Below are 12,857 nucleotides of genomic sequence, written 5' to 3'. Positions count from 1 at the left end.
GCTTAGAGCATTAGGTTCAGGGGTGTAACTACAGAGAAAGCAGACCCTGCAGCTGCAGGGGAGGCCAAAAGGTATAGGGCCCCCATGAGGTCCTAATTAATGAGGAATTTCAATATAACAGGACAATCTTTGAATATGTTGGGGACCATGAAATCAATTTGCTGTGGGGCCCAGTAACATCTAGTTACACCACTGATTAGGTTGTAGGTTATTCAGTTTAAATATCCAAAAGATTTTCCTTTGTCAACCTCATTAAATGATCACCATCCTTATATGTGACCTGTACTTGTTTCAAAAATTCATATGTAGTTCCACTAGGGTCCCCATTGTGTTGTTCAATATACAGTAATGGTAATTTGAATTTCGAGATTTATCAAACCTTGCCCCTTTAAATATTTTATTTGACTATTCGCCATCTAAAACTTGGCGAGTTCATGTATAAGTCAGTGGGAGTGGTCCAGTGACCAATTTGAAGATGTTACTAGCCTTCCTGACATTCGAGTTTATTTTACAGAAAAAACTCGATACGAGTTTAGTCGAATTTTGGGTCAGTAACATACCCTCGACTTTTAGATATTCAAATTTTTTTACTAAATTACCCCCAATCGAATTTCGAGTATATTCAAATGTATTAGAGTTAAAAAAATTCACATGAATTTGAAAATTACGTTAATATCGCCCTTTAACACCTCTTGCCTTCAACCACCATTTTGTGATGGTCTCTGTGCTGCCTCAGAGATCACCTGACCAGAAATACTACAACTCTAACTGTAACCAGAAGCAGTGTAGATGTAGACAGAACTTTGTCTTTAAATCGGCTCATATGACCTAACGTATGGTTTGTTTGTGTACACCGTGAATCCTAGGATCCCAGAGGGCCACCCTTATTTTTTAAAATGGCAATTTTCTATTTATGAGCTGTTTTAAGCAATATATTTTTATAGAGGCCTACAATGTTTGGGGTATAGTTTTCCTTTAATGTCTGACACTCAATTAAAAAAAAAAAAAATTTCTACAGCAATTTTTTTTGCCCGCAAAAACTGTCCCTTTGGTATATTGCGTTTGCAACTTTTGTCCCTCTTACTGGGAGCTTCCTTGTTTCCACTAAACAGAGTGCGTCTTCATTTATGCTACCTGAAATACCTGACCTGTAAACAGTGTTTGGAAGGTGAAAAAACCCTTCAAACAAATAATTCAAAATGAAAAATGGTTTAATTACCAAACAGTTCATTTCAGCGGATACAGAAGTGAATACATTTGCACACTGAAAAAAGATTGTTTTTTCATTGAAAAGTAAAAATGCCGCAGTCTGTGATTTTACAGTCAGTGGTTGGTCTCTCATTGTATGTTGGAATGTCTTCCATTTCTTTAAGAACGCCACAACCTTCAACCAGTTGTCTAAATCGGGAGAGGAATATGAAAAAAAGCATTACAATTATTAATTTAAATAACTTTACAAGATGAATTTGGCATACGTGAAGAATTCAATCCACAAAAACACTGACAGGGTTAGAAGAGAAACATACAAGTAACTGAGGAATAGATTCAGAAATTGTTTTTGTTTTCATGTTTAGTGGTTTATTTTAAGGCCAGTGGTTTAGTGGTTTTTTTTAACATGTATGAGGATTCTACAGCCGGAAGTTCCTCCATTTCTTTACTTGTGCTGAATTCTGGAGAGGCAGAAGAGCTAAACTCCAGCAACAAGCTAAATATAAATGACTGGGCTTTCCTGTGTCTCTGCATCTGCAGTCTGGTAATTTCCACATAGGTACACCTCAAATGGTACTTTTTGTAATGTAACCATTACAACAGATACAACCAAGGTAATCTCTTCCCTTCTCAATGCCATTATATGTAAAATATTTTATATTGAATTTATAGACCTTATGTTTCTCTGTAACAAAAACATGGTTCTTATCAACAGAGTAACAGTATTCAACTTACCCAAAAGCTACACATCTTCGATCCAGGTATGCAGTGGGCTGTAAAGTGATGTAGAACTGGGAGCCATTTGAGTGACGTCCTTTATTGGCCATACCAAGAATGCCACGCTTACTGTGAGGCACTGCGAAATTTTCATCTGCAGAACAGATTATTCTCAAAATATAATCCTCTCTACAATAGGTTATTCTTAAAACACTCTAAGACAGTTAGATATGTACAATAGCAAATCATTTGGGATTAAATGAGATCTATACCCAAAAAGTACATGAATATAATCTTACTCAGTGGCCCCATGAGCATTTTTAGCTCAGCAACTTTGAAGGTCAGATTGTCAGGGATATACAGTATGTACAGTATTGCTCTATGAGTAAGTTCATGTTTTGGGTTCAAATACCCTTTATTTTCCTGCACATTTAGCACTTGCACCACTTATTCAACTCATCTGCTGACCATGTCATCCTTCCAAGAGCTGTGTGTAATACAGTATCAGTGGGTGCTCTAATATTTGTGCTTCGTCACAAAGCACAAATGTTAGAGCACCCACCAATTTTGGTTTATTGGATTTTGTTGATGTCATTAGTCTACCACTTCAAAGTTATGTTATCTCTGTTATTTTGTATGATGTAGACTATGATTCTAAAAACATTTGAAAATAGTCATTTTTATTTGTTTAATGTTTTGGAATAATGTAATGCTCTGTTCCTTGGTTCTATGTTTTGGAATTTCAATGACTATATTATTGGTAGGGTACCCTTGCAACCATGCAGTGATTTGAAACTTACAATTAAAGGTCAATAGAAATAAAAAGTCTCAGGGCAATCTGATTTGTTACCTGTGTTAAAAAATTGCTACTACAGGTGATAAATCTTCCAGTGAAAATGCTTTGCTGCACACTAATTGTGTAATTGCTGCAAGAAAATGACATAACTTGTGGCGATTAGGCCTATTGTGGAAAAATGCGAGAGCAGTGATATCCCCACAATAAGCCTAATCACCACAAGTACAGCAGATCAAATATCTTTTAGTTAAAAACTGTTGGCCAAGGGGGTAAACATCAGACAGATCAAAATTGGTGAAGTTGCAAAACTAACACATAAAGGGGGTTATTTATTAAAGTCTGAATGCCAAAAACTAGAATTTTTCTGTATTTATCATAACCCGAGGCCGCAAAAAGTCAGAATCCGCCATCCATCTGCCGAGGTTGTATATAAGTCAATGGGAGAGGTCCCCAACCTATTTGGAAGTTTCTGTGGTCTGCGCTGGAATTAGCCTAAAAATCCAACTATTATGGTCTTTTTGCCAAAAAGTCCAAAAAAAAAGAAGCGATTCAAGAAAAAAATCCGAAAAAATCGTTCTGATTAAATCGTGCTTTTTTAATAATAAATAAGGTGAAATTGTGGATTTTAGTTTGGTCTGACTTTTTTAAATAAAATAGAAAAACTCTATTTTAATATTTATTTTTAAGTATCACTATGAAAATTAGAATTCAGATTTTGCTTTATGTTTGGTATTCCTACTGCATTCAGGTATTTAGCTGAATCCATAAATTCTTGTACAGGAACACACTTGATTCTGTGTGTTTCTATTCCTTTGTGTTTGAGTCTTTGTACTGCTGTCAAATCTGGCTTCATGGTGGCTTACTTAGTAGCAGCAAGATGGTCTGCCAGATTCCTGCAGGCATGAGCTGTGTAGAAATGCTGACAGTGATCATATTTTATTTCAATAGCTTGAAATGCCATAAACTCAGGGTAAATGTAGTAGAACTTCCTTTTTAAGTTTTACAGGGGACCAGAAAAAAAGGTGTAATATAGAGGAAAATGTGAAATCAGTGAAATATGTTAAAGCAAATAATTCTTTAAGTATTTAAAGCAGGGGTGTCCAAACTTTTGGCTCGCCGGCCACATTGGAAAAAGAAAAATTGTCTGGGGCCACACATGAAATACACAAATACGTTTGATTTGTAAAAGTAAAGGAAATACACAGAAAATAACTACAATGCCAGTTGAAAAACCAGATGGAGCTATACACTGGAATATGGGACACATGGATAAGTATTATTATATTATTATTACTAACTGGGCAATGGGCAGAGTCCCCCCTCCTCCTATTTCCTCGGGAACCAAGCGTTTCAAGCTGGGCCGCATTCATATGCATCCTGGGCCGCATTTGGCCCTCAGGCCGCAGTTTGGACACCCCTGATTTAAAGGTTATAGGAATGATTATTAAAAGTAACTGTGACAGGCATCCAATCACAGTTATAAGAACTACAATCGTGCAAAGATGGACCTGTCCTTAATCTAGAATAAGGTTTAAAAAGACCACCCACTGAATACAATTCGAGACTCGGTATGCAAGCAGGGTTAGTAGACTTTCGTTGTCTTCTAATCTGGGCAATGACATCACAGGGACGGGTAAAATGACAGGGGCAGCGTGGTAACATTTAGAGGCGAGAAAATGAAGTTTTAGGCGAATGCATTTGATGTCAGTGGACATGGTTTATGATGTGGAGCATGGAGATTGACTCAATTTCAAGACCTAAGTTTTGTCTTGGTTTCAGAATGCTGAATCTCAGACAGGCAGTTATGAACCAGACAGCCCGTGTAAAAACTGGACTGCCTGGTTCAAAACGAGGCAGGTGGCAACCATAACAATACTTCAACCCTGAAAGAAGATCAAATGAAAATGAATTTCGTTCAGATCTAGGGGTCCACTTGGGAAAAGCACTGTTTAGAGATGCCATATTAATATGGAGATGGATGCAACAGGGTGGGGATTTTTGCATATCTTCACCAATTTCTCATTCAGTTAATATTTAGAGAAAAAAAAGCTAGAGCTAAGTGAAATTTTTGCAGAGCTGACATCCCATAAAGCCTACATATATCACGAGTGAATGGATAACAAGTCTGTAACCAACAAGTTATTGCCACCACAGCCAACACTGGAAATTAAGAAACTGTGAAGTTGATATAAACAGACACAAATATATTTTGTTACCTTCAAAAGTTTCTCCAAAAATGGATTCCCCTCCGCTTCCTTTTCCTGATGCTATATCTGTTTAATACAAATAGTTATTTTTATTTATTCACATTATATATGTATATGTAAATATTTTACTTGTGTAACAAACACATTTTAAATCATAAATAAATACTTCATTGGATGACGATTGCCTCATTGCCAAACAGTTTGACATATAGTTCTACACTTCAGTTTTTCTAAAACTTTCACTTGTGCGTAAACACCACAATGTACTTTCTTTTAGGGATAAATATTGGTTTGGAATTTGGGAAATTTTACTACATACATACAAAACATATGATTTGATCAATGCACATTACCTGGCCCATGTTTTATTATTCTTTTGTATCTTGATGTAGTATGGTGGCTTGCCAGTTTTGTGAGCATAACCTTGTAAATAAAAACATATTTTTGAAAATGTATGCATTTGCACAGACTTAAGGGGGTTGTTCACCTTTGAGTTAACTTTCAGTATGATTTTGAGAATGATTTTTTAAGGCAATATGCAGTTGGTTTTCATTTTTTATGTTGTTTGAGTTATTTTGCTTTTTATTCAGCGACTCTCCAGTTTGCAATTTTAGCAATCCAGTTGCTAGGGTTCAAATTACCACAAGAACCATGCACTGATTTGAATAAGAGACTGAAATAAGAATAGGAAAGGCCTGAATAAAAAGATGATTAATAAAAAGTAGCAATAACAATGAATTTATAGCCTTACTGAGCTTTTACTTTCAGATGGGGGTCAAAAAAAGCAAAAGCCAAATAATTTAAATACTAAAAAAAAAAATAATACAGACCAGCTGAAACGTTGCTTTGAATTGGCCATTCTATAACATACTAAAGGTGAACTTAAAAGTGAACCACCCCATTAATTATTATCAAAACAGGGAGCCAGGAAAATTGCAGTAGACAAATCCTTTATTTTATATGGTTGAAGTAAATAGGGCTACTATCCGACTGGTATTTGGCCGGTAAAATAGTTGCCATGGCCGGGGCCGGTATAACAAATGTAATGTAGTAGCCAGTAAATTCCTAATACATTAACGTTCATCCTACCCTTTCCCTCTTCCCCGATACTGCTTGACCCAGTGTGATGCCAAATCACTGACCAACCCTCTTTCACTGCCCCCCCCAAATGGCCAATATATTATATCTAAAAAGTTGGCAACCCTAGAAGTAAAACTGGTCAATTGAACTTCTGTTGTAGTTTCCTTGGATTTCTACCACTACCCTTTAAATCCTTGTAACATCATTACACAATAATGATTACACATTCAGTTCAGCAGTGCCAGAATGTCTCAGATATTTTACATATTGCACTGTTTTATGATTAATTACCTCCTCCTTGTATCCAGCCATTTTTCACAATGCGATGGAAGACGGAATCTTTGTAATGCAATTTAAGACCACCGAGTGTCATTCCTGCCGCCCCAGTGCACAGGCTCTGAAAGTTTTCACATGTTTTGGGGCACACATCAGAGAATAACTGCAATAAATGTATAACAGTGAGCAAGATACAATCTGTCATTTAAACGTATGATTCAGGTAGCTATGCAACATTAAAGCTGAATGATCTGCACTTGTTTTTGAATTAACATGGCATGTCGGTCATAAACAATGAATTATCAACAGATAATGGTGTAAAATCAGGGCACATATTTGCAATATAATGGTGCTTTCTTGAAAAAGGGTCAGGAAAACTAAACTCCCTGTCTTAAAGGATTTGTTCATCTTTGACTTTAACTTTTACTATGATGTAGAGCACTGGCGTAACTACCTATACAGCAGACCCTGGGGGGGGGGGCGGTCAGGAGAGGGGCCTTCATGTAATTCAGAAGCTTTCTGGATAACAGGTTTCCAGATAATATATACAATACTTATACCTATTTTTTAAATATTTCTGGCCAAGGGAATATTCCAGTAGCTATTTTGAACCTATCGAGGCCGGTTACACTATTTTAAGAGACAATATTCTGTTTCTGAGCTATCAGGCAGAAGGGCAGGCACTGAGAAATGTTTCCTTTATGTGACTTTGTTCTGAAACAGGCACTGGAATTTCATAATAATAAACTTGCATATTTTCCAAGCTTGTGATTCTTACTTGTGAACGTTTCCGGTGTGATTCAGCTTGCCTTTCGATATTTCTGATCTTCTGGTGTTTGACCTCGGCCTGTCCCTGACTTCGTTTGACTTCAGCCTGCCTACCGACCTCTGCTTGCTTCCGACTATGATTGACTTCAGCCTGCCTATTGACTTCTGCCTGTTGTTCCCTCCGCTGAGTTCTCTTCTATTGGCTGTTACACTTAAGCAGTTTTAACTGCTTGAACTCTTCAAGTAATTGGCTCTAACACTCCTGACACTATACTTGGTGTGTATATAAACCGTTGCTATACATGGCAGTGTGAAAGAATGCCTAAAGGCTTGAAACATCTTACCTCAAAGACTAATCTTCCCACTGGTTTTCCCTGGATTGTTATGTCGAAGAACACAAACATATGCTGTAAAATAATGGTGAATGTGTGATTTTGAGCAGCTATTTTTTCTTTAATTTTATAAAATGAATAACGTATGTTTCTCAGATAAATTTAAAAAATACTTTTTTTAAACACCCATTGAACTTAATTTAATGTTATATGAAAAGATAAACCAAGTTATTTTATTGGGTGACATGATAAATATGAAGTATTGGTTAATCAGTATCCACACAACACAAAACCACAAAGGGTAGACACACAGACACAGACTGTGCTGCTAGATGGAAGCTAAATAGGGGAAATGCTTACGTAACTACTAACCCATAGCAACCAGTTTTGTGTTCCCCTGCAAACAAAAGTGAATACCACACTGGTATTTTATATAGTTTTTTGCAAAAACCAGTGCATTCTTTGAAAAAAATGTGACAGTGCTTATATTTCTGATATACAGTAAATGCATGAACACTGATGAAGGGATAAACTTCGCTTAAGGTGGCCATAGACGTAATAATTACGATCTTTCCTGGAAAAGATATTTCCAGGAAAGATTGTTTGTTTCAATACACACGTGTAGCGCTGAATCCTCAGATATACAGTTAGAAACAACAGAATTCTACCTGTATCTGACAATTCAGTACTAATAGTGGCCAATGTCCGGGTGTCTTCAAAGGCACCTGATCTAAATTTTTTCGCCTGGGCTGTATCGACGAGCGGACTGATATCCAACCCTTCTGCTGATATCGGTCACTGATCTCCCACCATACACTCACGAAATATCGTACAAAAATTTGTTTTGTACAATAATATCAGTGTGTGTATGGCCACCATCAGTTATTCTGTCAAGTTTCTTATTTTGGCCGATCATCACTAGTGCAGCCACTGTGTATTTTCCATAGCAAATACATTGTTTTTGTGGCAGATGCATGCAATCGTGATGAAATGGTAAAATGTAGAAACCAGGGCTGTCAACCCCAGCACATATTTTTCTGGTTGACCCGTGTGGTGCTGAAAAGTGACGTTACACAAGCTGCTGGTGATGTCACGTCACTCATGCGCATACCCACCACTCCTGAAGTGGCTGAATTCTACACATGCATGCTCACACACTCCATGGGACTTTACTGAATTCTTACTGCGTATGCATGCCTGAAATTTAAAGAGAACCATCGAAAAATGATGGGGGGAACTGACAGCTCTGAGAAACTGATGAAACTGTGTAGATTTACAGTTTTTTCAACCTTCTCTATACACAGTTGTTCAACTTTTGCGAAGCATCCTTTTCTGGGATTTCTACTGTACTTAGGGTTGAGAGTGCAAAGAGAGGACCGGACTAGGGGTAGAAGGCAGAGAAGATACGTGCCTGGCACCCCCCAGCGTTGCACCCTAGGCAAGTGTCTACTCTGCCTTCCCCTAGTTCCTGCCCTGGTTTTACTGCAACCATTACAGAAATGTGTCTTTACAGTTATCATAAAATATTTATATTTATTATTATAAGCTCATTTGACTCCAAATCAGACCAGATCTCTCCAAAAAAAGTGGATTTATTTCTGTATGCCTAGCTTTTTTAATTCTCATATACATGCAGTTGTGCATTACAGTAAAACAGCTACTCTGATCATTTTTCTTATGCTTTTTTTTTTTACCATATAAATGTTGGTGCCTACCAAGAACATTTGAAACATTAATCTACATATATAAACAAACAATATGTCAAATTAGACAACCTGAGGAATTGTAATAGTAAAATGCAAATGCAGATACAGATGCTGTTTATAAATGGTCTTCACTTACTTTTGTACCACTCAAGTGCTTAGTGCGGAAATCTTCTGCCAATGCCTTGTATAAGGCTAAAGGTCGGTAATCTCTGTATCCCCAGCTGTTGTTTGCCCATGACAGCAACACTGTTTCATCTCCAAGAAACTGACCATTAATAAAGCACATAACACTAGAGGAATACTCCCATATCTCTCCTTTAAGTTCCTGAAGAAATATAAAGGAAATCAACATTTGTATACTGCAGTCAGTTGTAAGGAAACAAACTTACTTTTTTTAAGGATATATCATTTCATGCAGTACATATCTTATAAAATATAAAATCTTAAAGCACGTAACACTGGAGGAATACTCCCATATCTCCCCTTTAAGTTCCTGAAGAAAAAAAGGAAAATGCATGTGTACACTGCAGTCAGTGGAAACAAAACAAACATACTTTTTCTTAAAGATATATCATTGTATACAGTACATATTTTATGAGATATAAAATCTTACAAGATATAAAAAGCATATAATATGAAAATATCTCATTAAAAGCGGAGGTTCAGCCAAACATCTGGTGCCATTGAAGTTGGATCAAGTCAAAGTAAGTGCCTATAGTCAATGTCTGATGATGAAATTTAACTTAAAGGAAAACTATACTCCCAAAATGAACACTTAAAGGGGTTGTTCACCTTTGTAACAAATTGACAAATCTAACAGTTCACATGAATAGAACAAACTTTTCCACAGAAATAGTTAACAGAAAAAGTACAGTTCAAGAGATTTTCACCTCAGAAGTGTCCCTGTACTAATCCTTCAGTTCCACACAGACCCTGTGCTGGGAGGGGGTCACTGACCCCCAAAAACACTACAGTGTTCACTTCCTCTTCCTTATATGACATCACACATTGTACTGGCAGCTAACTTAACTCCTATTGGCTATGTCTGCTGCCAATCTGCCACTGCTTCCTGTGCTGGGGAATTTGAGCAGCATTCAGGTACTGAAGAGAAACTGTCAGTTTGTGAGAGAGAGGGGGAGTGTGGGCTGTGTGCTGCAGAGATGGGGGGGATTGAGGTGCTTGGGACCTGGAGTTTTATGGATAATGGATCTTTCCATAATTTGGATCTTCATACCTTAAGTCGACTAGAAAATCATGTAAACATTAAATAAACCCAATAGGCTGGTTTTGCTTCCAATAAGGATTAATTATATCTTAGTTGGGATCAAGTACAAGTTACTGTTTTATTATTATACAGAAAAAAGAAATCATTTTTAAAAATTTGGATTATTGGATTATAATACACAAAAACCATGAATATCCTGTAAATTATATCCTTATAAACGGTGAGTTCTGATGTCATCAGTTATAAACGGTGAGTTCTGATGTCATTTCTGTCACATGACTGAAACTTGTGTATTATAATAAATAAAGTACCCCCAGTTGTAAAATATGAGGATATTAGAAGTTACCTTGGAGTTCCATGACCTGTATAAAAACACTCGGCCTTCGGCCTCGTGTTTTTATATGGTCATGAAACTCCTCGGTGACTTATAATATCCTTATATTTTACAAGAGGGGGTACTTTATTCACTATATAATGGCTACTATGGGAGACGACACTTGTACTTTCCAGAAATATATAATTTTTTAGGGGGGGGCATGTATTATTTTGTGTATTTACCTCATAAAAAAGGTAAAATATTTTTCTGGTATAGATCCCTATATCATGAAAAATATAACTTTTTCATTTTTTGGTATTTAGAGCTCTAAGGTATCGTTTTCCTAGGTAAATTACCGCCCCCCCCCCCGGGAGAGCGCACAAAATGTTCAAAAAACCTACCTGCCCTCAACACTGCTCTGCCTGTCACTTAGGGCTGCCACCTCACCCTTTTAAAACCAAACACATATGAAATCCACAGCCTGCATGGCTAATTAGCAATTCATTTAGATGCATGATACATGGCTGCACAGAAATCAGTTCAGTCTGCAGCATCTAAATGAGTTGATAATTAGCCATGCAGCCTGTGGATTTCATATGTGTTTGGTTTTAAAAGGGTGAGGTGGCAGCCCTACTGTCCCTGCTAGATGTGTAAGTTACATACGTTTCTAAGCAAGTCAGTGCTGGTTTTGTTGCAATTTTGTAAATAACTGACATTATGCTTAATGCCAAAGGTTGCCAAACAATGTTGCTCCTTCCTTTTCTGCAGTATTTGTCTGCATGGTTGTGTGATTGTTTGTTACAAGGCAGGTTTGTTTATATGCTGCGTCTGTTAACCTCTGCCATTACAACTGAGTAATCAACCAATGACCATTCACATTATGTGACTGGTTACAGTTCACAAGCACCCAATAAATTACTAGGAGGAGGGCAGTATCAACATCCAATAGGAAACAAGTAAGGGCAAAGCCTGGGCATGATGATGTCATCATATAGGAAGTTCTTGGTGTGTCAGGTTCAAAATAGGCCACTCCCATCACTTCAGAAAACTGGTCAGAGAGACAGGAGAAGGGCTGAGTTAATAGGTATAAAAATTAGCTTTTACAATGGCATTTTTACTTTTTGTTATGGAAAATGTTTTTTCTAACACATTGAGAGCATTGCTAGTGGTTTCATAAGATTTGTACATTGAAGGTGAACAACCCCTTTAAGCAACAGATAGTTTACATCATATTAAGTGGCATATTAAAGAATCTTGCCAAACTGGCCTATATATTTAAGTAAATCATGCCCTTTTACATCTTTTGCCTTGAGCCACCATTTTGTGATGGTCTCTGTGCTGCCTCAGAGATCACCTGACCAGAAATACTACAACTGTAACAGGAAGCAAGTGTTGAAACAAAAGACACAATTCTGTCTGTTAATTGGCTCATGTGACCTAACAAGTATATAGTTGGTATGTTTGTGTGCATAGTGAATCCCAGGGGGCGGCCCTTATTTTTTAAAATGGCAATTTTCTTTTTATGATTACCAAATGACACATACTACTAGAAAAGTATATTATTAAGAAAATGGTTTATTTACATGAAGCAGGGTTTTATATATGAGCTGTTGGGGGGTATAGTTTTCCTTTAAAGGTGAACCCCACCTTAAACAGAGCCCATTTTTGTGCCTGTACTCATGGCTCATGCTGAAACAACAAATGCAGATGAGAGGAGACCTGTATTCAGTGGTTCAGTGCAGTTCTGTGGATACAGCTAAAATTGGGAATGAGCTCTATTAACTCATTCATTCCAGTGTAAAACACATCAAAAGTCATCTCATGGGAATGCAGGATTAAACACCCATGAGTAAAGGACCCTTAGACGTACACAAGCTATAATATTATGCCTACAAAGTTAATCTCCTAACTCTTTTACCATCTTGCTCCCATAAATCCTAACATTTTATTGGTTATAAATGTTTTTCGTTTAAGAGCTAGTCTAACTTAAAGTTACATTTAATATATCATGCATGACTGCAATAAAAAAAACTGCAATTGTTAGCAACTTTTTCATTCCTTTTCATTTTTTATAATGTTTTGCTTTTCTCTTCTGTCTCTTTACACTTTCAAATGACCAAAAAGCTATGTGAAGTTACAAATGTATTGGTTTTGTTACTTTTAATTATCTTTCTGTTCAGGCTATCTCCTTTTGATCTATTCTATTGATTTCTATGGTAAACTGG

General features: G+C 36.8%; 1 protein-coding gene across 2 annotated transcripts in view; it reads right to left on the bottom strand.

Moving 5' to 3' along the window:
- Nucleotides 1-1,193: 1,193 nt before the first annotated feature.
- ppil6.S (peptidylprolyl isomerase like 6 S homeolog) overlaps nt 1,194-12,857 on the bottom strand; it is a 13,473-nt gene continuing 1,809 nt past the window's right edge. The window contains exons 3-8 of one of the 2 annotated variants that reach the window (NM_001095206.1): nt 9,228-9,416; nt 7,398-7,460; nt 6,301-6,448; nt 4,939-4,995; nt 1,945-2,080; nt 1,194-1,398 (exon numbers count right to left, since the gene is read on the bottom strand). In NM_001095206.1, the coding sequence (NP_001088675.1) occupies nt 1,284-1,398; nt 1,945-2,080; nt 4,939-4,995; nt 6,301-6,448; nt 7,398-7,460; nt 9,228-9,416 (708 nt within the window). In that variant the 3' untranslated portion in view covers nt 1,194-1,283. Of the gene's footprint in view, nt 1,399-1,944; nt 2,081-4,938; nt 4,996-5,282; nt 5,353-6,300; nt 6,449-7,397; nt 7,461-9,227; nt 9,417-12,857 lie in introns of those variants that run through there. The other variant, XM_018264531.2, reaches the window with a different exon arrangement.

This window comes from Xenopus laevis, chromosome 5S (assembly GCF_017654675.1).
Source record: "Xenopus laevis strain J_2021 chromosome 5S, Xenopus_laevis_v10.1, whole genome shotgun sequence".
Lineage (NCBI taxonomy): Eukaryota > Metazoa > Chordata > Amphibia > Anura > Pipidae > Xenopus > Xenopus laevis.
This window is presented reverse-complemented; position numbering and strand designations above follow the sequence as displayed.